The sequence below is a fragment of the Nestor notabilis genome, unplaced genomic scaffold (genome assembly GCF_000696875.1).
Source record: "Nestor notabilis isolate BGI_N333 unplaced genomic scaffold, ASM69687v1 scaffold4576, whole genome shotgun sequence".
NCBI lineage: Eukaryota > Metazoa > Chordata > Aves > Psittaciformes > Psittacidae > Nestor > Nestor notabilis.
The window spans coordinates 41,934-66,630 of NW_009934107.1; the positions used below are offsets into that span (position 1 = coordinate 41,934).

At 36.9% G+C, this 24,697-nt stretch overlaps 1 protein-coding gene across 2 annotated transcripts in view; it reads right to left on the bottom strand.

Moving 5' to 3' along the window:
- The window catches only part of ZMYM2 (zinc finger, MYM-type 2), a 62,843-nt gene that overhangs the window by 34,544 nt on the left and 3,602 nt on the right, over nt 1-24,697 (bottom strand). Inside the window, exons 2-7 of one of the 2 annotated variants that reach the window (XM_010017156.1) lie at nt 22,060-22,345; nt 19,274-19,439; nt 18,229-18,441; nt 5,480-5,630; nt 4,447-4,562; nt 4-120 (exon numbers count right to left, since the gene is read on the bottom strand). In XM_010017156.1, coding sequence (XP_010015458.1) covers nt 4-120; nt 4,447-4,562; nt 5,480-5,630; nt 18,229-18,441; nt 19,274-19,439; nt 22,060-22,345 — 1,049 coding nt within the window. Of the gene's footprint in view, nt 1-3; nt 121-4,446; nt 4,563-5,479; nt 5,631-18,228; nt 18,442-19,267; nt 19,440-22,059; nt 22,346-24,697 lie in introns of those variants that run through there. The other variant, XM_010017157.1, reaches the window with a different exon arrangement.

The window sequence follows — 24,697 nt, forward strand, 5'->3', positions numbered from 1 at the left end:
TACCTCCCATTCCAGTACTTCTGGCTTTGAACAAAAAGAACTTTTGCAATAATTACATTTCAACTGAATATCACTGGGAGAGACAAACTGTCCATTTGTTGAAGACTGCACACTGAGAGTCTGAAAAACATAGACAAGACATATCACTTCTTAGTTACTTCTAGAATGTGTGTTTTCAAGCAAGCCTAAGTGAGAATCTCAGAGTTTATAAGCAAGCTCAAGAACATTTCTGGCAAAAGCACACAGGCTAGTCTTTTCGCTTACTTCCTTTTCCCTTATAACCTTAGGTTTTCCAATCTTGAATCCTTCTCCTTACTTCCACTATTATTACTTTAGGTTGTATTTCTCATACCTTACCTTTCTAATACCTGTTACAGGTAATTATAAATCCCAAAAAACTCAAAAAATGAATGTTTACCAAAACTGAACACCTCTTAATCACAAAATATGTATTTTCAGATAAATACATTTCACAGCTTGCTTTAGTTTGGTCATAGAAGTTCAGACAAAGACCTATAAATAAGTATTTTCAAATCCAAACCTCACCAAGGCAGATTATCAACACCTTAAGCATACCACTTGATAATACAAATATTGAAGTAGAAATCCTTCAGTGAGAAACCCTGTACCTACTCAGGATAAGAGAAAACTACCTAATAGTCCTAGCTGGCCTCAATCTCCAAGCAGAAAGATGTAATCATTTGAACAGCCAGCCCCTAAACAATTAAGGGTTTGCGGATCGAGAAAAATACTGCAGATTGCATGTGTAGGTATGAGAATTTAATTCTGTAACCGAATCATTCACTTAATGCACATCTGAGGCAATCAGTAGATAGAGAACTCAATTTTACAGTAGGTCTTACATGCCTACAGATATAGACTTCAGCATGTTCCCTAGATCAAACAACAACTTGTATATTTTACATGCGATGTTCAAGATAAAATCTGATTCAGTAATGATCAGTCATTTGATCTTCCAGGACAAATTTCTTACTTGCATCTTCTCAAACTTTCCCACACCACTGCAACAAAACAAACATATTTAAGGAAAAGAAGTTATCTTCAGAGCGATTTGTTACTATCCCCTCTGCCTCGTAACAGTGAAAACTTAAAACACTTCTGTTATAGGTATTTTTCTTCAAACTCTCCTGTTACTGTAAGGATTTACCTACACTAAAAATAAAATAAGATAGTGATGAAACTGATTAGTGATATAAACTCTTACATAAGCAAACCGATATTGCTGAGTGCTAGCTAGCAGTGCAAGTGGTATCACCTTATGCAGATGCACTAATTCTGTACCGGAAGATTGCAGACATTAAGTAGTCATGGACATTTCCCAATCATGGACAGGACCTGAGAACAAACTGGCATGTACAGAAGAAAAGATGCCACCTTTATTCCAATGGTCCATTGTCCCATGGATGGACTTGGTGATCTTAAAGGTCTTTTTCAACCTAGACAATTCTGTGATTCTGTAATGACTTTAACAAAGCCTGATGCCACATATGGTATTGTCTTATTTTTCCCATTATACCCAGCAAACGTCCCCAAGGTTGAGAGAGGATTGCTAGACTTCAGCTGCTCGAAATAGTTCATCCACTGAGACCGTTCCACAAGCAAAATCAAAGGTACTGAACTAAATGGAGAAGAAACCAAATGCTCCCTTTATGGTCATGCACACACAGATTTTCCAGCTTCAGCATGGAAGCCTCTATTATTTTTATTATGATCAGATCTGGAAAAATATTTCTGACAAGCATGCCAGGCTTCCTTCATGCTTCCTGCTACAATACACTCCATTTTTAAAATAGGTGTGAGAAAGAGAGTAGGTGTGAGAAAGAGAGTAGGTGTGAGAAAGAGAGTAGGTGTGAGAAAGAGAGATTTAAGGTATATAATGAAGAACACTTAGAGACACCCTAATGATGGTCAAAGAGAATACAACATTAGCGCATAACCAATGCGAGTAACCTGCTAAAAATGGCTATACTTCTAATTCTTACACATACTGGTCCTACAATTCTCCAGATCCATCCATAAATTTTGTGGCGAAAATCTGAACATTTTGCATAGACTCATGTTTTGCAACATAATTTGTACTTTAAGACACACAGTTTCTAACTTTGGGAAGACACTTGTACTACACCCTCCATGTTCACAATACATAAATTAGAAGTTCATTCTTCCTTTAGAGACAAGTTCAGAGCAAGGTCTTCAACTGACCCACACTTAAAACAATACAACTTTGGAACAGTTCTGTCCTTAAAATTTTAATAACATCCTTCAAAGACATAGCATGGAAGACGACAAAACATAGTCACACTATTCTACCACCAACTACCACACAAAAATCACATCAAACAGGCTTTTTACCCTCTTTCTTTACAAAGATGAATACTCTTACAAGCTCTCTGCACAAAGGAGAATATAGATATGGACAAAAGTTGCACAACAAGCAGCTAAACCAAATCTTTCAAATATTTGAGTACATTTAAATTGCTAGAAACAAAAGGTTATTCATAAAGTGACAATCAACCCTAAAGTAGTGTAAACAAATTGGGAATTTAAATATTCCGACCTATTTGTAAACCAAAAGGACTAAAATTTTCGCAGAAGGGAGATGCAGACCTGAAATAACACTTACTCTGTTCTGAAAAGAGTAACCCCTAACTAAGAAAGATGTATGGGAAAAACAGGCACAGTAGGAAAAAGGGATGAACATAAATGTCAGAAAATGAAAACAAGTTATCTGCATTAGTAGACAGTAAAAAATACAGAGCATCATAGTAAATTGGCCATTTTTTCAAGAAATCATTGCAGAAAGCATTGCAATTGACCAAATGGATTAAATCATTTTCTCAATGCGGGTTCAATCCCTTATATGTCACTTAGGTAGAAGAAGAAGCCTCCAAGGAACACTTACAGTTCATTGCTTACATTATGGTATACTGTCCTTTGCACCTAAATACTAAATGAATGGAACAAAGAAGCTGGTCTCATACAATCAACTTTTATTTAACGGTGAATGCATTTTATTCTTCTAGACAGTGGATATATGTCTTGGGTTCAGGACATATATTAAATACAACAATATATGAAAACTATTCTGAGATATGTGAGCAAACTAACTGTAAGCAAGTGACCACCTACCCATTCTTGGTCTTTACTGAGAAATCAGAGACAATATGGCTGATCTAATTAAACTCCTTGTCAACATTAAAGAAATAGATCTACATATAACACAAATTGCAACAGAAGCATCAACAAGGTCTCGGCAAGATAAGAAATCCACAAGCAGGATCAACTTATCTGGTAGTTAAATTCAATAATGTTGCTTAATGTTGACTTATCTGGAAATCCAAGAAGACACAGGCTGTATTTGTCATTCACTAGCTTTATTTTTCTCACTCAAATAGCTGAAAGGTTTTGTTCTGAGAGCTTTTGGGGCTGCAATCAATTCTAAGACCATGTAGAAGAAAGTAAATGTCAAACGAGTTTGCAAGAACTGTTACAGATTGGTCATCACATACTAACAATCTGCATCTATTTTGTTAATCAGTTCTACTGGCAGACATATACTAAATTGGTTAAGATGGAAGCACAGAGCATGGCTAAGTGAGGGAGGCCCTTATCCAGGGTATATTAAGGAAGCAATTAAGAGATTGATTTGCTTTCCAATTGATGAAAAGAGTGGAGTATAATGACAAATGGGAAAACCCTGTATGGGTGTAACTGTTCAACAGCATGAGGAGATTATCAATTATACAGTCCACATCTGGGAAAACTGTTTTTACCTACAAAAATTGAAACACTGTCTTTAAAGTGTTCTTCAATCACCTAGAGATTAATGACTACAACATACCTTACGTATGCCTTAAGTCTTATTAAAAATCTGACAAATTTCAAAAAGCATTGTAGCTTTGTCCAGTGTGCCTACCATAATGCTTGCAACACTCCAGTTTCTGGACATAATTTAAGCAACTAGCTTTGTCCCTAAATGCTCTCATGGCTTAGATGCTAACCTTTCATTTCAGTCAGTCACTATTCCCCCATGACACAACTTTGTTTGTACAATATTCAACATTAGAATGTTACTGTATTTAGTATAAAGAGATGAAATTTGTTGGTCTTCAATGCAGAACAGCTCATCTCCATAAAAAGGCTTGGGTGGTAAAAGTAAGATGAGCAGCGGTATTACTTCGCGTTTTCTTACGGTATCAAGGAGAAAAGGGTTGTTATTGGATTTTGTGAGTTTCAGACAGCAGTTACTGTTGTCATTATGAAAAAATACTTTGATCAAAGAAATTGTTATGAGTCAGAAGCATCTGCTATGTTAATTATAACTCATGAACACATACATACAAGTAAATTAAATATGCAAATACTTAACACAAACACAAGTACACAAATATTTAAGGGAGGAAAAGACTTAACACAACAGCTAACCTGAAATTTAGCTACACAACTGGAACTGCAAAAGTTGTACAGTTTTCCATCAGGCATTGTGGCTTGATATTGAGGTAAACAGTTTCGTTTACAAAAGTGGCAAATAATTCCCATACCTAAAAGAAAAACGTAGTTTACAAACAAAATTAACACAAAATAGTAGCCCCCCCACCCAAAAAAAAAATTAAAATAAATAAAAATATACTGGATTACAGGTCAGCTCTTCCCACCGTTTCAATGTGAAAAGCTCAGATTTGTCTGCTTTCCAGTCAGCTTCTGCAAGCCACATAAACTAAAATAAATTGAAGAGGTTTTGCTGAATTCTTCCATTAAAGATCAGCATTAAATATAAAATTACACCTTTTACTATAAAATTCATTGAACATTTTCAACTTTGAGTTTGCTGAGTTGAGATCTATGCCTACTTCGCATATTTGAATAACACACATTTTGAGTTATTTACCACTTCCTTTCACCCAGATTAAAAATTTTACCTAGACAATATCCATATACATTAGAACCACCTCCATCCCTCGCCAGCTGTTGCTTGAGGAGATAAAATGGCATGGGATTGGATCACAGACAAGAAAATATTAATTCATATGCATGAAAATTGCACTATCATTCTGTGACATATCAGAACATATTATGTCTCAACATTTTTTCTCACAAAGCCTTAAGAGAGTTTAAAACTGTTTCTGACATCAAGCAAAAAGGCCAGGGGAGAAAATGACTCCTCATGAGTTCATTTACTAGTGCTGAATGTAAGATAATCTTTTTGGTTTGTTTTGGGTTTTCAGGATTTTTTTGTTTTGGTTGGTTGGGTTTTTTCTGGGGGGAGGGGAAGGGGGGGCTTGTTATTTTTTACTAAGTTTAAAAACCCTGTAAAGTCACAGCTACATAGATTAGTTCTAAACCAAAACCACCCCCCCCCCCCCGGTTCAACCACCCCCCCCCCCCCCAGTGTTCAATCCTAAAAAAAATTAAAGTCTACTCTTAGCAGTGATGAAGATCCATCATCCTTTTCACTTACTTTGTGATTCTGCATATTTTGATTTGTGTGTATTCATGCATACAGTTGAGCAGTATGGCTCCGTACATCCATTAGGTTCTATGAACTGAGTCATGTCAAAAAACCTGCACTGAGCTCTGCAGCCACTACAAGATGTTAATTTGCCATATTTCTAAAACATAAAACAAAGCAAACAATACATCAGTTAAAACTATGTTTGGGTATTAGTTTTTAAATTATGGTGTAACAAACGCAAAGGAAAACTTATTTATTTACTTCTGCAATTTCCTTCCCCATCAGAACCTTTCTATATTAACTAACTTTTTCATGATCATCCTCTCCAGAGCATTGACACTATGGTTGGGTCTCCTACTCCGTGAAGAAGCAGGCTAAAACTAAACTTCTGTGTGAAGACAAAAACCAAAACACATCTATCAAAAAACACAAGCAAATGAATAAAAAAAATCCCAAACACACTGTCCCAAACCACACTATGCGCAACCTATGAACTGTAATAAGAGTATACAGCAAGTTGTGCTGAGCTGGAGACTGAAACAACAATCCTTGTTGATGGGACAATGATTCTAAGAAAAGAAATGTGAGTCTGACATGGCAAAGATGAAGGATATAAAAAAGGTGCCTGATTTAAAAAAAAAAAAATAAAAAAAAAATTGTACTCTCCAAATTATAACATCCTTAATATTATCAGGTACGAGTTAGGCATAGCAGTTTCTTGGTAACAGCACTGTTGGGAGAACATCTAACTTCTCCACTCATTCCAGTCCTCCAGGCAGAAGAAACACATGGTTCCTATGCTCCTCATTGGATCCAATGAGGAACTGTGACTCCGTGAACCTGGTAACAGACTCAATTTTGACATCTCTCAGAGAAGTCAGTCAATAAACAGTTTTCCACGAAAGGGTACAAATGTTCCACAAAAAGCACAGAAAAGTCACACCAAGCAGAAATACTCATGACACCGCTGACACACAAAATCAGTAATTCTGATCTGCCACATGTATTTCATGCTTAAGCGTTAGGCAAGTATCTCAAGCACTATAAAGCAACTTTCAAAAAGAAATGTGTAGACACCTTCCCTGCCTAAATAAAGTGTCATGGTTTTGACACTGACAACAGAATTCCTTATTTGAAAAGCAATGAGTCTCTTATCATAGAATCACAGAACTGTTTGAGTTGGAAGGGACCTTAAAGAGCATCTAGTTCCAATTCCCCTGCCACATGCAGGGATATCTTCCACAAGGTTGCTCAAAGCTCCATCCACCCTGGCCTCGAACACTGCCAGGGATAGGGCAGCCACAGCTTCTCTGGGCAACCTGTTCTACTGCCCTCACAGTAAAGAATTTCTTCCTAATATCTAACATAAATTTACCTCCTTTCAGCTATCAGACAGACTCTCTCCTTTTAAGTATTAAAAAGTAGCCTATGACACTCAAGCACTTCTTCCTCTCTGTTGAGGTGTGACTCTGGCACTACCTCTCCCTCCTTCCTTGTTCTCAAGGACTGAAGGGGGAAGAAAAGGCAAAGCATCTTTCATAGGCACTTCACTTTGTTCAGAGTAATGAAGCTTCAGTGCATATCTTTACTCTTCCTATCTCTACCTACCTACATTTGAGAACCAGCTAAATCCAGTCTTACAAACTGTGAGAGAAGCAGGTTACTGTTTTATAACTGTACTGCCTTCTCTATATTAAAAAGATGTATATAAAAATCTATAAATACACATGCTTCTGCTGCAAAGTGGCTGTAGCACCTTGCAGAAACCAGCAAGATTTCAAAATACCAGACTTCACAATTTCCATATACTACTTTGATTAAACCTTTACTGTGGATTGCCATCAGAAATACCTAGAGGAGGGTATTTTATACAACTCCAGGATCCTTCCTTCCCCATCTTCCTTTTTTTCCATCTGCCTTTAAAAATGTTACCCAGCATCTAACAGTCCTCATAAGCAGCCACAAGATTGACAAAATATGCACTAAGTACCAAAATGCAGCAATTATACTGTTCTATACTGTGTTGGAGGTATTCTGCCAGTATACATTTATCTCCTCTGACAGGCTAATAGACAAAAGCAGGCCATCAAGAATACTTCAAATTACATTACCAGTGAGAATACAGAAGGTCAGTTTAAAATGGATTTGACTTCTTGGAACAAGCTTAATTGACAAGAGCCACCAAAAAATCTGCATGCACAAATAATCTTGGTACCGCTGGAATAAACCGAAGTGTAAAATCGAGAAGCACTGATGCAAATATGCTAAGACCTTAACAAAAAGCATTCAGGAATATCATCAGAAAACAATGTACAGGTAAGTGAAACTTTTACAAGTTCTAGGTCCGAAAGAAAAATTAAAAATATGAAAAAACAGATTTAATAAATTTATAGCACGCTGATCAGAGCATAATCAAAAAAGATTCACTGTGTCACAGACCACATTTCTACAAAAATCCCTTGAAAGTAGAAATAGCTTTTGCTATTTCTGAAATACCATCTGAAATATATCATTCTTTAAATGATGTCAAGAAAGAATCATGCACACAAAGTACAGTGGAACAACATGTCCACTGCTTCTGAATGTCAAACACTGTTCTTTACTGATTCACCCTAGATCTTTCAGACTTAAAAGCAACAAGAACAATCTTTATTAATATCTAGTAATAATCTAGCAAACCTAGATCTAAATTACCAAGACTACAAGAACATGAATTGCCAGAAAACATATCAAGGATGCAGAAGATTTTGTGGGTAGAAACGAAAGCACAACAGCAAAGCTTTCACCTGACTCTTGTCACAGGAACTAAAAAGAGTGTTTGAGCATTTCTGCAATACTAGAAATTCAAACATGTTACACAAGTGAAGGCAACAGGACACCAGTGAATTAAAAAAAAAAAAAAAAAAAAATTTTTAAAAGACCCAAAACCTCTTCAGATTTATTGCTCCTGAAATCTTGTAATCATCATCTCCTTCCAGTTGAACTCTTCTCCTGCATTCTTATTATTCTTGCCAGCACTCTCCAAACTTGTAAGTTTGAATATTCAAAAGGAGTACATCACTATTATAAAAAAAGATTAACACATACCTGAATGTATTCAATCAGCATTATACAGGTGTTCATTTTTTTTAGTAGTTTATCTAACTCAAAGGCTTCCTCCATTGACAACATCAACAGAGAACCTTGTACTGTACTATCCCATGCTTTTGCATAGCCATATGCAAACCAAGAATCTTCTCAAGTGTCAGATTTCTAGATGAGGCCCTCTTCTCAAGGTTCTCAGATAACTTACATTTCTGTTCTCACATGCATCACATTATCTTTCATCTCTAAGAAATCTGCAGTATTAATCCTTCTGTAGAAAAACAACATTGGAGAATTCTTTAAAATACCATTCTGGCTGGAATAAACGGAAGATTCACTAAAACTAATGAGAACTACAGAAATACATTGGGTCAATGAGCATTCTTAGAAGGATTTTTGGCCTGGAAACAAGATAACTTCAGAGGATAATAACAGAACCAAAAATGGTATCATGTGGAACCAACTGTTGATTGTTTTTTTCTAATACTAACAACTATGGGAAATCACAAGAATATCAACAGCAGTTTCAAAACAAACAAAAGGAGGCAGCTCTTCGCATGTAAGCGGGAGATCAGCAGATCGTACCAAAGAGCATCATGGATGGAAAAAATGCTTATATGTGTTCACCAGGAAACTGGACAAGAACTAATTAGAACTACTTGCTAAAACAGCATACAGGAACATTGCATAAAGTTCAAGAGATCCCCTGACCTCGAGTCAGAAGCTTAAGAGAATGCTTGTGGAAATATCCTAAGAACCTGCCTTGTTCTTACTCTTCCCTATGTGCCCACTTACATATACTGTGTGAGTCTCAACCCCTGCTCTGAACCAGAACAGGTGTTCTCATGTTCTTTCTACAGAAGGTTTTTACTTTTCACCATCCTCAAGGAAAAGTGGGTGTTGAGAAAAGAAATTCCAGAAAATGTAAAGCTGTGCCAAAGTTGTTGGTATTAGAGCAAAAAACAGAGCAAAGAATACTGAAACCTTCACCACTAAGAAAAAATGGAATTGGGGGGGGGGGGGGGAACCCCAAAAAACCCCAAAAAAAAAAAAAAAAAACCCACCACAAAAAAATGCCATGTCATTAAAACAAACAAACAAAAACAAAAAACCACCCACAACAAAACAAACCACAAACCCAAACCACAACAAACCCAAAAATTCCTCTTTAAAGATCACTGCTTGTTTCTGAAGTACAGAATCACAAAATCATGTAGATTGGGGATGATCCCAAAAAGTCAAGCACAACCCTGCTCAACGCAGGCCCAAAGCTGGTTCCTCAGGACTCTGTCCAGTCAAACTGGAGCATCTCTAAGAATGATCATTCCAAAACCTCACTGAAGGTTCTTTCTAAATCAAGTTTCTCATTGTTTTCAAGTTGTCTTTCTTCCACTGTGCACTTCTTGGAAGAGCCCAACTTCATCCTCTCTATACCCTCCAATTAGATAACTAGCCCCTCTAGCCTTCTCAAAGTTGAACAAACTGAGATCTCCAAGGCTGTCCTCCTATATCATGTGCTCCAGCCCATTAAACATCTTGATAGGTCTCTGCTGAACTACCATCTGTGTGTCAACACCTTTCATCCTGTGGAACTGGACACAGTGCTCCAGCTGCCATTTCAGAAGTGCAGAAGGATGGGGGATGCAAGGCATAGAAATCACTTCCTTTGACCTGCTGGCTACACTCTTGCTAATGTAACAGTAGGCTGCTCAGAGAGGCTGTGGAGTCCCTATCCCTGAAGATACTCAAAACTCAACTGGACAGGGTCCTGGACAACCTGCTCCAGGTGACCCTGCTTGAGCAGGGGTGTGGAGAAAATCATCTCCAGACGTGCTCTGCAAGCCCAAGCATTCTGTGATACTACCCAGGATGCAGCCAGTCAACTTTGCTACAAGGGCACATTGATAATTCCTGTTCCACTTGTCCACCAGAACACCCAAGTCTTTTTCTCCAAAGCTGCCTTCTTGGCAGTTATCTTCCATTTCAGATAAAGCACTGGCTTCACCTTGCACTCCCCAAGATATTTCAATTGTAGGCAAAAGTCATTACAGACAAAACCCTGCTCATTCAAATTACTCTCAAATTTCATTCAAAGTTGAAATTAACTCAGAAGCAATACACATGACAAAGTATCCTTCCATGCATCACTTTTGGCAAATTCAAACCTACAGTATCCTATGAAAACATATGCAAGTTTAAGGGTTATGTTTTTTAAGGAAAATTGTATGGAATTGTAAGACTTCTATCAAACAGTAAAGAAAATTGTATCATTAGATTGCTAAGCCCCAAAAATTTAAGTTCATCCAGAGAAAAAAATTTATAGATAATAATGACCCTGTACCCTCTAAGGGGAAGCTTGACACTAAGTAGTCTGACTATACCACTCCACTTCTCCCTCACCACTTCACCTAGTTTCTGCATTGAGATGACCTAATTTTAGCTAGGTCCCATTACATATTTGACATCTTCCAATGCATAAAGTCTAAGGTAAATGCAGAAGCCTAAATATTCTTCTGTTCTTACCATATTTTATTCTAAACTCACTCATTCTTTCATGACTTGTGTGTATACCTGATTAGAGACTTAATTCTAGAAATGAAGTTTACTTCCCAATAGGCATCTCACAACAGATAACTAAGAAAAGACATAAAATACTTCATGCAATTTGAAAAGTCTTACAAGTTAACTAGTTCTATATATATTTCAAATCTTCATTCTATTAGGACAGTGTTGAACTCAAATTGGCAACTACAAAAGAGTCTATCAAGATGCAAAAATTAAACAGATGAATGGGATGTGTTCCAGAAATACAAGTACTGTTCCAACAGAAATCCAAATTCCTGGAAATAAGAGAAATTTCACTTGGAAGGTTTCCAAGGAATTTTTATTCTTGCTATTATCAGCAATAGATAATTTAAAATGAATCTTGATCTTCCATCTTACTGAAAGGATCATGAAAGCTGATGTCTACAGCTCTCCTTGCACACATCCTACTTAGAAAAAAGACTGAGCCCCCAAATAAATACCACAATACTGTAATTTCATGGTATTTTAGAAGTAAGCCTCTCAGTTGCAAACTTCTGTTTGCAACTGAATCTAATGAAAGTCTCTGTTCTTAAGCCTTCTGGCTGCAAAATTGTAAGAATAATAAACCTATCAGTGCCTTGAATCTAGGCATCTGTGCTACAGACTTTTATTCTTGACTGAGCAAAGCAGTATGATCTGCTTCACATGCCTTCAGAAGACTAGAGAGCAGGATGAAGAACATGCCTGCAGCGAAGAGACCATTCTCGCTACTTCTCCTCCCATGCAATGGCCAGCCCATTGAGAACACTAGAATACCAGCTGATTACTACACCACTATGTAGCAGTCCAAAGATCTGTTTTCAGTTGAAGAAAATGCTTCGCAGTTTATCTCATATGGTCCATGGTAAAACAGATCAGTACATACTTGTCAATCCAGGCAAACTTCTCTCTGGTAGCTTTACAGAGTAACAGTTTGGAAACAGAAATAAGATAAATAGCAGAAAAGCTTCAATAAAAGAATATTCTGGAACAGAAACACAGTCATCCTGTGTTCAAACAGAAAGGTAAAGGAGAAAGAAGACAGAAGTTTTCTGTAAGCAGCAGAGATTTTCACTACATGGAATTCTATAAAAGAGTAAGGCAATCGAGAAAAAAGCGGCTAAACTACTTCAGATTTATTTGAAAGAAGGATGGTCCGGATGGATCCAGAAGCAACACGCACGTCTAAGAAAAGAACCAGATGTCAGCAGAATCTGTAACAGCAAAGAAAGAAGAAAGGGTATTATTTATTCAGTCTTTTGAAATACTGCACCCACATCATCTCTCCCCCAAGAGTTACAACCTTAAACTCTTCCCTGCTCCAACAAAAGAGATTAAGATTAGTAATATCTCAAAAGCTTTTGCCCAAGTCTTAAGAGCAAAAACTGAAGTAATTGTTTCTGTGGCCCTTGAATGCCAACTGATTTGTGTTTACATCCCATCAGCTGAACTCTACAAACAGCCAAATCAGTAACTTGTCCAGTTACTTTTATTTGCCATCTCCAACTGTCAATGCCCTCTCTTTTTGCAAGTTTTTTTCCTGCTCAAGGCACTTGCCTTCATGCCTTTGAAAGAAGAACTGAAAACCCTGACTCAAAAAACAAGTTACTTTTACATTAATTGAATGTCTGTTTCTGTTTTGCCTTTTCTACCTCTTCGCCTCAACCCTGTCCAATTATTTCAAGTAGAGCAGTGCACATATGTGGTTGTATCAATCCTAACTTCAATACCTAGGTCATACCATGTCCTTGATTCCTCTTCCTAAGAATTTCCTGTGCTCCCACAAAGATCACACCTCATCACTTTGACTACCGTATGTACTTTTCTTTAGAACTACAAAGCTGTACAAAGTTCTCTGATGTACCTACCTCACTTCAGGCACAAAGTAGCATCCTGAACACTTATTGAGAAAGGTATTCAAGTGCCTGAGAAAGCTGATCATATAGTTTTTATTGAAGAGCAGCAAATTCTACAGTTGAAGACAGACACTGAAGCAGAAATGGCAAAATAAATGGTTGCAGAAATCGGGAGCAAATAAAAGAAGAAAACGTAAAAGAACAGGATAATTTCTAGAAGGCCTTGATTTACATCAGAGATGCAAGAAAGTGGATACACTAAATACCAAGAGGCCTCAAAAAAAACCCAAAACCCACACGACTAAGCAAGAAGAAAGGGGAACTGTTTATTTCTTTGTTGACAAAGATTTCTGTTATTTAATCAGCTGGCTATCTTTCTTTGTAGAAGTATATATAGCATCAGAGATTACTTAATACAAAACTAAGTAATACCTGAAGTGAGACAGAACTGATTTACCATATGAGGAAGAGACTCCACTACGAAACCACAGTTTGAACTGGCTAAAACCATGTAACTTCTCTTTACAAGTGATCATAAAATAAAAATAAAAAAAAAAAAAATGAAAGATCAGTATTTCTAATATTTCAACACAAAGAGGATGTTCAACTCTCACAATTACTGGTTTCATCAACAGTATTTACTCTCGAAGCAGACACTTGGAAGCTAGAGTTTACAAAGCAGTAACAGTGGCAGGAAGCAGCAGATATTGTGGTTAATTGTGCTATCAAAATAAAAAAGACAGATCTGTCTTAATAGCAAAGCAGCAAAGAACAGATACGGCACATGACAAGACAAGACAAAGTTGAAAACCCTACATGATTCCGCTGAAGTACTGCATGGCAAGACATTCTACCATAGCATTCAGTGAGATTTAAACCAGCAGATAACAATACATTTTGTGAGAGTAAATACAAATCCAACAAAAGCAATGAATTGTAAGTTGCAGAACTGATATGCATATTATTGTTGCAAAGGCTCCTAAACCCCTCCAGACAGATAAAGCAGATTAAATGAATTTTAAGAGTTTTACAAAAGCAGATATTTTCTTTTGCAAGGAACAGAATTTAAAACAAGGAAGCACAATTGCCTATGTTTTTTTCCTCCTGGCTGCAAGGGACAGAATAGCCTGGCTAGTCCTGAAATACATTCAGTAACAAGTCTTCATCTAACCAAGGAATTCAATCAAATGCACTTTTATTCAGTACTGAAGGAAAATTTTCACCAGGAGAAAAGACACTGCAAGCATCCTCTCCAACTAGGAAAACACTCATTTGGTTTGTATTCAACCAGTACTCACTTTATTTCAGAGCTACTAAGAAACCTATAAAGAAACAGATAGAGCTCCTTCCCTTTTTTTTTTTTGGCAGCACGTGAAGACCATCACTTTAAAGAAGCGCCAAAAGCAAGCAAATCCCAGGTCATTAAATGCTTTCATGGCAGAATCAAGAGCACTATGGACTGATCAGACCAGTATGCAAAGCAGTTAAAGACTGTTTTCAGAAGTAGACACTAACTCAGCTTTAGCTTAGTCCAACAGCTGAAAATTAAAAGGTATGGCTGGGTACACAAGCCAAGTCACAGAATTCACTTGTTTGTTAGAACAAGGTTGTCAAGCCTGTATCCAAATCCAGCAAACCAAGACACAAACATTGCAACTGCCTTGAAAAGGAATTCAACGAACTTTGTAGAGACAAAAAATACGCAACAGAATCAGGAACACTGAAACAACATATGTATGCGATTTTAGTCTATATGAACTCATGGCAGGCATATTTGGGGTGTTACAATCTGTTGCATACATACTTATTTTTAAATTAATTACAGAAGTGATAGCTTATCATTTTAGTTATATGAAATGCCTACTTGAAGAAATAAAGTACTTCAGTATCTGCACAGACTGTAATACTTCAGTATTACACAGACACTTTAGCCACCACCTTGTCAGATGCAATCTCATCTTCTAGCTTTATTCTCTAGTTTCACTAATTTTGTTTAGTATCATTCTTTAAGTCCCTCTTGCCCCTCTACATCTGAAGAGTTTGAATTTCAGTGCAATAGATTTATGGCCTAGTAGTAGTAACCTTCTTTGGGTTTAAAAAGAAAAAAAAAAATCCACTTCCAATAAGGGTTTTATTTTGACATTATCTAAATTCTCAGAATTATTTCATTTTTGGAGTAAGGAATTTATCATTGTTTTTTCCTTTTTAAAAAAGCTTGACTTGCACTTAGCGGCCTTCATGAATGGCTGTTGTACCATCAGAAAATTAACATACTCTTGCATAGAGAGCATTAGTTAGGCTACGTCTTCTTTTTAACTCCTTACACAATTTATTAATCTATTTATTTTTGATGAGTTTCTTTTCATAAGTTTTTTAAGAAGAAAAACTTAAGTTCTGTAATTTTTGGTAAGAAAACACTATCACTCACAGAAAAGCAAAATACTGGATGCAGTATTCAAGATTCATTGTGTCTCAGTTTTAAAGCAGGTTCTGAAACTGGTACATACAAAACTTAGTGCGTCCATCACCTTGAAAGGTGACTTAAACACTTCGGGGAAAAAAAAAAATCTACTCCCCATCCCAGGAATAACACTGTTTCTTGCTCCCACCAACAGTCAAAAGCAGAGGAACAAAATCCTCTGTAGCCAGTGGATGATTTGCACTCAGTGGCCATTCCGAGAGCCACAGTAATTTTTATTACCCACAATTTTAATTTCTCATTCCAGAAGAAAAAAAATGTCCATGATAAGTTATTGAAAATTAACTGGTCAAATCAGTGTAATATTTATTTAAAGAAAATAGGGATGAAGTAGATAGTTACATGTAATAAGAGTCAGTTTTCATTTATTACTACTACATAATGATAAGTGTGACATGTACAATATAAACTGCTTAATACAAAGCTCATACTAGCAAGACCTACATATTTTACAACTGTTTGTAATAAAAACATTTGCTAAAACTGTTGTGACACACAATAGTCGTAAAACAGTGCTGTAATCAAACCATACATCAATTTTTCCTGTATTACCGATTCCATTGGGTTTATTTCAGTGTCTAATAGCGACTCTCCCATGTTCTCTTCACCAGTTCTCTTTTAAAAGCAAGATCTAATAAAAAATTCCAAGAAACATTGTTACGACTGAACAAAGCAACCTACAGTTTACCACTGTGGCCAAGTGAGTTGTCAGTGACATTTTCCAAAGTCTAAATTCCTTTTTTAAAAAACACAGAATTCCTTGAAAACATTCAGTTGGGAAAAAAAAAAAAAAAACCACCTCAATGTAAACAGAAGTTCAAACCTAAATAATTCCTGCTAGACAACTAAATATTCTCCAATAATTGTGTCCTGAGCAACTCTGACACCTACAACATACACTACAGAACTCCTAACTTTAAGTTTCTCTATCAAAAATACTCCCAAACCCCCATACTCCAGGAACATTTGAATCCCACCAGTTAACACTTCATCACCACTCCAAACCAGATGCACATGAGCACTAGAATTAAGGTTCTCACAGCCTTTAACAGCTGCCCAGCACCAAATATTTCTACAAAAGAATTAAGAACTTGCTTGAATAAGGTCTGCTATCAGAACTGAATGCACCAAAACAATGTGTCTCAATTTTAAAGGTTTTCTGAAGGATCATCACAATAATGCATGATACCCAACACTACTTGTGAAGATTCCTGGTACTACAAACTGCTCCTCCTCCCCGAATCAAACTAGAACATGTAACTTGCTACCCATATCCTTCTCATTTGCAAATACACATCTAAACACAAAATACAGTTTCTAAAAAAATAGAGTACAGTCTGTAATGAGTTAAGTACAGATTTATCATTTGACCTCTCAAAATTCCATGTTCATTTCACAATTCCATGTGCACTGCATGTTATACTGGTTGTGTGGGAATGTCAAGTTCAAAGTTAATCTCATGCCTTTTTGTTTCTTCAAGAGACAGTATTCAACGTTTCTTCAAGTCTTTCCATGGCTTCTGGGCATGCCTATGTTTCTAGTATCTTGGAAACCTATCCTGTCCCTTTTGGTATAGCTGTGATGAAAGAATAATGCTTATGTTATGTTTTCAGTTACGCTGTTTACATACGCATGTTTCCAGATGTGTGGTTTGCACATTGCATATACACAAGAACAGCCATCCCCAAAAGCATGAGAACTGAATGCCCAAAGAGAAAATACAAAGACACATCAGGCAACATTAAAGTACTCAAAAACATTCAGCACTGCACTCCCATTTTTAGGAAACCAATGATCCAAGAGAAAAGGAAAGAGATTGAGAAAGAACCCAAAGAACCCAAAGCAATGTGCAGCACAGGGGCTACTCGTATATTCAAGCGTGAACTTCAAAATCAGATAAAGAAATATCTTGCTAGTAAAATAGTACTTTTGTATAACACTGTCCCTATGAACACAGACCAGAATGTGCCAAGCACATTGGGGGGGGGGGGGGGAATATCCCCAAATTGCATATCCTCCCTCCAAATATTTAAAATTTCAGAGCTATCCTATTATACCTTAAATACTGTGATTAACATTTAAACCTTCCAGACAGCATTAGCAATGGTCGAGAGCTAAGCTGGCTCTGTAATACGTAAAAGACATCAGCATCATATTTCTTGATTGGGAATTATTTTTAACCATGGTAACTATTACTATCTTAATGGTCTTAAGCATAAATAAAACCCAAACCACAAAATTTAACACATGGAAGAATGAAAGTGGCAAATTTTGAAATCCAGTCTGTGACAGTGAAGGAGATTAGACACAGAACAGGTACACAGCCAAAGTGTGATCAGATAGAGCATTCTCACAGCAATGTCCAATGTGTATGGTCTGAACATTTTTGAATGTTTCAGTTGCATACAAGCAAGCTTTTATGTCTTAAAAAGAACATCACTGAAGGACCTTACAGTAAGCCTGTGTGTCGGGCTTAGTACTAGTACACTTGTGATACACCCATTAGAAAGAAATAGCAGTTAACAAAAAGTTTCATTTCAATGATATTTTCTTTAACAAACAGGTATTATTACAGCAACATCAAAAAATGCCACCAGTAAAAGGTCCGTTACAGCTAGTTTGCTCATTAATTAATGCTCATTGGCATTAATTTTTAGAAGTCTTTTTTACTTAACGCTTCCTATGAGAAGTAAAACTATCTTATGAGTAACAGGATAAATTTAAGGACTATTAATGTCTCTAAATTATAGATAAGTAATTACCATAATTACCTGCTTGTATTCACCAACGCAGTTCTGACAGCAGAATCTTTTCTGCTGACCATCAATAGTAAGAACATTGTTTCCAGCTCCTTTACTGGGTAAATACTCCCCACAATGCTCGCAACAATTCATTATTAAACCATTTGCCATCCTGTATCTATTGAAGCAATGGTCGCTGCACAGCTTATGAGTCATATTTTTAAAGCTAACTTCGTGACGAATCTAAAAAAACAAAAGTAAAAAAGTATTCACCACACAAGCACAAAGTAGCCTGCAACTACCAGACAAGCTGCAAATCTTACATTCAAGTACAATAACTGAAATAAGATCATACTTGCTCACTATTTCAGAACAGATACACTTGAAACAACCACGAAATACATCAACATAAATTGGTGTTTCTGTTGTCTTGGAAGTTCTAGAAAAAAGTTCTCAGATCCATCTGCTCTTGCAGCCTAGAAGCAAAGATGACGGGGAAGGATGTAATAATTGCTTATCAGAGCAGAAGGTCAGTGTATGCAATTTTGTTAGGTACTCAATTAGCAGGCTAACAGGGCATATAAAGACTGGCCAGACACACATGCTGTGTAAAGCAGTAGGCCAAACTATGGTGGGCTCAGTAATGACATCAAGACCAAATTACTACAAGAATTTAAAATTTTGTATATTCTATAGATCTCTCAAAAAATTTCACAATCTTTCAAAACATACAGGGAAAAAAAGTAAATACTACAGTAAATCTTGACTTTTTCCACAGCAATTCTTCTGTGTGGGAGATCTGGGTTATAAGATTCTACACCTAAATAAAAACTGTTGACAGTAACAGTACGGTATCAGCAAAAGTTTCTGAAACAAAAAAATCACGTATCAACCCCTTTGAATTCTTCTTCATTCAGTTGCTCTTCATGAATATTAAGCCTGCATATATTAATAACTCACTGTACATGAAAACATTGAATCAGATTTTAAACTTATTTTCAGTTCTCTCATTTCAGAACATAAGTGATTAATACCGTTATTACTGAGAAAGGCAAGATAAAAAAGTGAATCAGACCTCAGTTAGTTTACCACAGATAGTGCATCTTGATTTATTCAAAGCTCCTTTCGAGGGATTCTGTTTATCTTCATAGAAGGATAGACAGGATGTACTGCAAAACTCCTGGAAAGACTCACTTGAATCAACTTGAGCAACAATGGTACCTTTCATTGTTGTTATATCTCTGAAACACGAAAGAAAAACTCTAGTGTTCTTGTGTATAAATACATATATATATTTAAATAAGAAAACTTTGTGTCTTGTAAAATTTGTTCTTCATTTTAATGTTTACATTTCAAACCAGTTTTATGGGTGTACAGTTGTTAGTCACATATGAAACACTAAGTTTGATAATTTTTTACTACTGCAAGTTCTATGTCTTTCCTCTTTAAAACCCCATTTTTTAGTTTGGATTATCCCTTTCCCTCCCCCCATTACATCATTCCAGACCCACATGACATTAATGCACTGTTAGGTACCAGTTGTGGTGAACTCAATCTTAGACAAAAACATGAACGCAGCAACTCTGAACCTTCTGCAACTTTACACCAAAGTTATACTTCCAGCTTATATGAAAAATTCAGCTATATAGTAAAAGGCAAGAAATGGTCTCTATTTGTACAGAATTCCCACTATTTCCAGTTTAATCTCTAGACAGAATGAGAAGGTTGTTTTTATAGGACTTGAGGGTGGTGGTTGATGAGAAACTCGACATGAGCAGGCTTCAGTGTGCGCTTGCAGCCCAGAAAGCCAACCATATCCTGGGCTGCATCAAAAGAAGCATGACCAGCAGGCCAAAGGAGGTGATCCTGCCCCTCTATACTGCTCTCATGAGGCCTCACTTGGAGTATTGTGTCCAGTTCTGGTGTCCTCAACATAAAAAGGACATGGAGCTGCTGGAGCAAGTCCAGAGGAGGGCCACGAGGATGATAAGAGGACTGGAGCACCTCCCGTCTGAAGACGGGCTGAGAAAGTTGGGGCTGTTCAGCCTGGAGAAGACTGTGTGGAGACCTCATAGCATCCTTCCAATATCTGAAGAGGGCCTACAAGGAAGCTGGGGAGGGACTCTTTGTTAGGGACTGTAGTGGTAGGACAAGCGGGGGTGGCTTTAAACTTAAACAGGGGAGGTTTAGATTGGATATAAGGAAGAAGTTCTTCACAGTCAGGGTGGTGAGGCACTGGAATGGGCTGCCCAAGGAAGTTGTGAATGCTCCAACCCTGGCGGTGTTCAAGGCCAGGTTGGACAGAGCCTTGGGCGACACAGTTTAGTGTGTGGTGTCCCTGCTCATGGCAGGGGGGTTGGAACTAGATAATCTTAAGGTCCTTTCCAACCCTAACTATTCTATTCTATAAACACAATCAAAAAGCTTAACACCCTACCACAAGCTTACCTAGAAGCTTCAGCACTTAAAATTTTTGAAAAATTAATTCCATCATTAAAGTTCCAAAGTACCTGAATAGTTTATGCAGTTGCTTATGAAACTGCACCAATTAAATGCAGGCATACAACCATCAATAAAATTAATTTGAAATAGAACAAACCTTTTCATCAAACTGACTTACAATGTTTTTCAGTGAAGTTGATTTTGGATTTTCTTGACCTTCAATTTTATACTGCACTTGCTGCAAACTCAGCAAAGTCAATAACACCATGCTTGTCAGTGTACCTTTTTGATCAGGTTTCCCAAGTTTCTAAACTCATTTCTAAGGTAGCTCCACTCTTAATCCCAAACTATTGCATACCATAAATTAGGAGCAGGACAGAAAAGAAATAAAAGCCTCCCCCTTTTGCCTAAGCAAAGAAACTATTACTGGCATCAGGAAATGCTATTAGGCAGAATAAATGTAAAATTGGGCATATCTGGAAGTCTTTTGACATCATGATGAATCACCAGTTGGAAAAAACATGCCCCAGACACTGATACCAGGGAGCTCTAAAACTAGGATGAGTAGAAAACATTAGAAAAATTCTGTATGCTTCCAGAGAAACTTCTGCTTGAAAAACTTGTACTGCCCTTGGATATTCTTCCACTAAAGGGAAGTCAGCAGATTTTGGCTTACCATTTGGCATGCTAGTAAGGATTTGTGTTGGGGAATGTTATCACTTCTGTTCTGCAAAATAAAGCCAGAGCTCCTGCCCTGAGGAGCTTACACTTTCTGACTGGATTCCACCAGGACTTATAAACAGTGCTAACTTGTATTAAAATATGTAATTAAAGCATATTAATTTGTATCAAAGGAGACAAGTGCGAAGTCAAAGAGTAACACCAAGTCAATAAAAAGTGTAAACACTAAGGACAATGCCAGGTATTTCCTATACTTTCCTTCTTATTGTAATTCCTATGCTATTTATGCAGGTATGCTTGTCACTCTCGAAAAGGTGACATAGTTGCCTTCTTGCAAGTATCAGTTTCTCCTTCTTTGAAAGCCTCTGGATTTTTTCATCTTTATCTATCAAAATAAATGCTTTCTATACAACACAAGGGCCACTTTTTCTCATAAAGGACTTCACATATGAAGAATGCATCTTGTCAGAGGATATAAGAACAAACCCTCAGTAATGTTTATAGTGTACTGGTTTTCATAGAAACCATTTGCCATACTACAAATTCAAAAGCTGGTACTTTTGTTACAGGAGGCACAGTGAATTCAACATTACCAAACAACATTAAAGTGACACTATATAAAGTACTTGCAGAGTCAGACTTTGTATCATTAATGGAGCAATTCTCATTCATGCATGAGAATCTCAAGTATCACTGGATTTAGCTGCTAATACGAAATAAAATTTAAAAATTCCTTACTTCCTGCACATAACACAAAGTTTCTTTGGAGTGGGTTTGTGTGAGAAAGATGAGAGGCAGGCTGTAGAACAAAACAGGTGAGCTGATCCTTTTCGCTGATACGCAGTCTGTCCCTTTTGTAAAGGCTTTTTGCAGTTTGCACATGTGACTTTAACCTGTTTAGAAGGCTGCTGCTGGGCAGAAGGCTGGAAAATCTGTTTAGGAAGTGATGCTACAGGTGACAAGGAATCCACACCTGGTTGCTTCTGATTCCTAGGGAAGGAAGCTGACTGGGATATCCAAGAATCTTCAAGAAAAAACAAACATAACTAAGTGAAGAGACATGTACATAAATATATACATATATATATATACACACAGAGAGAGAGAGAGGGAAACAGAGAGAATAATAGTCACAGATATACAAGCATAAAATCATTTTTCTGTAAAATGCTATTTGATGCTACCACTCTCCATTGTTACAAAGCTTTGGAACATGAACAAATTTCCCATACCATATGTAGTGACAAGTTTTGCAGACCTCAATTCACTTGCAGTGGGTCTGCAAAATGGCACTTTTATAATTTTATCTTCAGACAACCAAAACTGCAATTACCAACTGCAATTAAAAATAAATAACAAAAAAAAAAAAAGACCAACAGATAACACAATTTCTGAACTAACGTTTGAGATGCAAACTCTGCAAATTTACGAAAAGAAAAAAAAAAAGGTATCTTAGATCTTCATTAGTTATTTTGCTCTAAAGCTTTAAAGAGGCACCATGTGCCTGGCATCTGTGATAAACCCTAGAATTAGGGTTCCCCATACTCATTTCCTAGTCCAGGACATAGCCAGAGAATTATACTGCAGTTAGAGTGAAGCACAGTGGCTCCACATATGGGATCTGCATCGATGTCTTTAATTCCTGTAAGAGTTCCTGGTTTTCTCTGTAAGCTTTTCAATGCAATGAATAGCACTTAATATGCAAAACTGGCAAAGTCATGAGAGTTCCAACTCTTCCTCTGTACGAAATCAATGAATCTATAAAATACGTTTACCTGGGAAAAAAAAACATTTAGAAACATTTTCAACAGTACGTGCCAGCTATCCCAAATACTGTCACAGCATTTGGCACTTACCTTTCAAGCATTTTATTTCAAGAATCTAGAACAGTACCTCACTGTTACTTACTGAATAGTAAATGCCTGCATAAATATTACTGTACTGGATAGTACTTGTCCTACTACTTTTGAATCAACACACTATTTAATGTAACTAAATAAAAATACTAAAGCCCTGAATGTCCTACTGAGCAATTCAGTATATTCCTGGAGTGTTATTACAATTAGTATTAATGAGAAAATATAAGGAAGGTAATCTTAAATTCTGCAGCTTCAGGTAACAAAAACTTTAACCTACAGGCTTTAGCAACTGCCTAAGCTTTATTCTTAAGAGAGATTATCTAGATCCATAATCATTAATTAAATAGAAGGCACTATTTCCTCATACTATTTCCTAAGGTCCTCTGTTTCCCAAAAAGGGTTTTATTAACACATATTCTGCTTCATAATTTTTAAATTAATTTTAGGGACAAAGTTCTAGGAACCCAAGAACAGCAACAAACATGCATTCCTTAGCAAGCAGAAGATAATTTCCCAACGTGACTTGGCAGCTGTCAAGGATGTCCTGTTCCTCAGACATGTAAGACAAGTTGGAAATTTACTCAACATAATGCTTGCAGGTAAATAGAAGAGCTGGAACAAAGAGGGAAAGGAAGCAAAACAAAACATGTTCCCCTTTAAACCATTCTTACTATAATGACTGTTCAGGGTGTTCCCATTCTTTTCCACTTGTTCCTGCTCAAATAGAATCATAGAATCATAGAAATCTGCTATAAAATTATTCCTTACTCTTTCTTGTACCAATATATTTAATTGCAGAGCCACCTTGCAAAAATGGGTTAATGAAATTATGTCTTTTTAAAAAAAAGAACTGAAAAAACCTGCATCAGCACAACACAGAATCATAGAATTATACATGGGGCAGAGGTAGGGAGAAAGTTTTACAGAGGTATGCAGCTCCTGAAACCTACAGACACATCTGCATTAATGACCTGGTCCAGATCAGGGCAATTCTGAAACCCATCCTCAGTTCACTAGGTGTTAGTTCTGTTGTTGGAACAGTTTTGATGCACAAAATAGGATTACATTCAAAGAAACATCTCTGGCAAGGTGGCTGGACAAGATGATCTTTACCAGTCCCTTTCCAGTCTAAACCATTCCACCAGATGTACTCCCAGTGCTTACTGGGAACACCAGGTTCTGAATTAATGCGTTGGACGGAAGTTTCTGTTATGCAACTACTACTTTCCATACAGTGAAGGCACTTAGCAGAGGGGAATAAACTGATCCAGAAGAAATTTTCCAAACCACGTATGCAATCATAGAACCATTTATATTGGAAAAAGACCTTAAGATCAGAGTCCAACCATTAACTTAGCACTGCCAAGTCCACCACTAAACCATGTCCCTAAGCACTATACCTACAGATCTTTTAAATACCTCCAGGGAAGGTGACTTAATCACTTCCCTGATCAACTGATCTAACATTTTTCTAACAACATGTAGATGTCAAATGTCCCAATTCCTGTGTCAGGGGC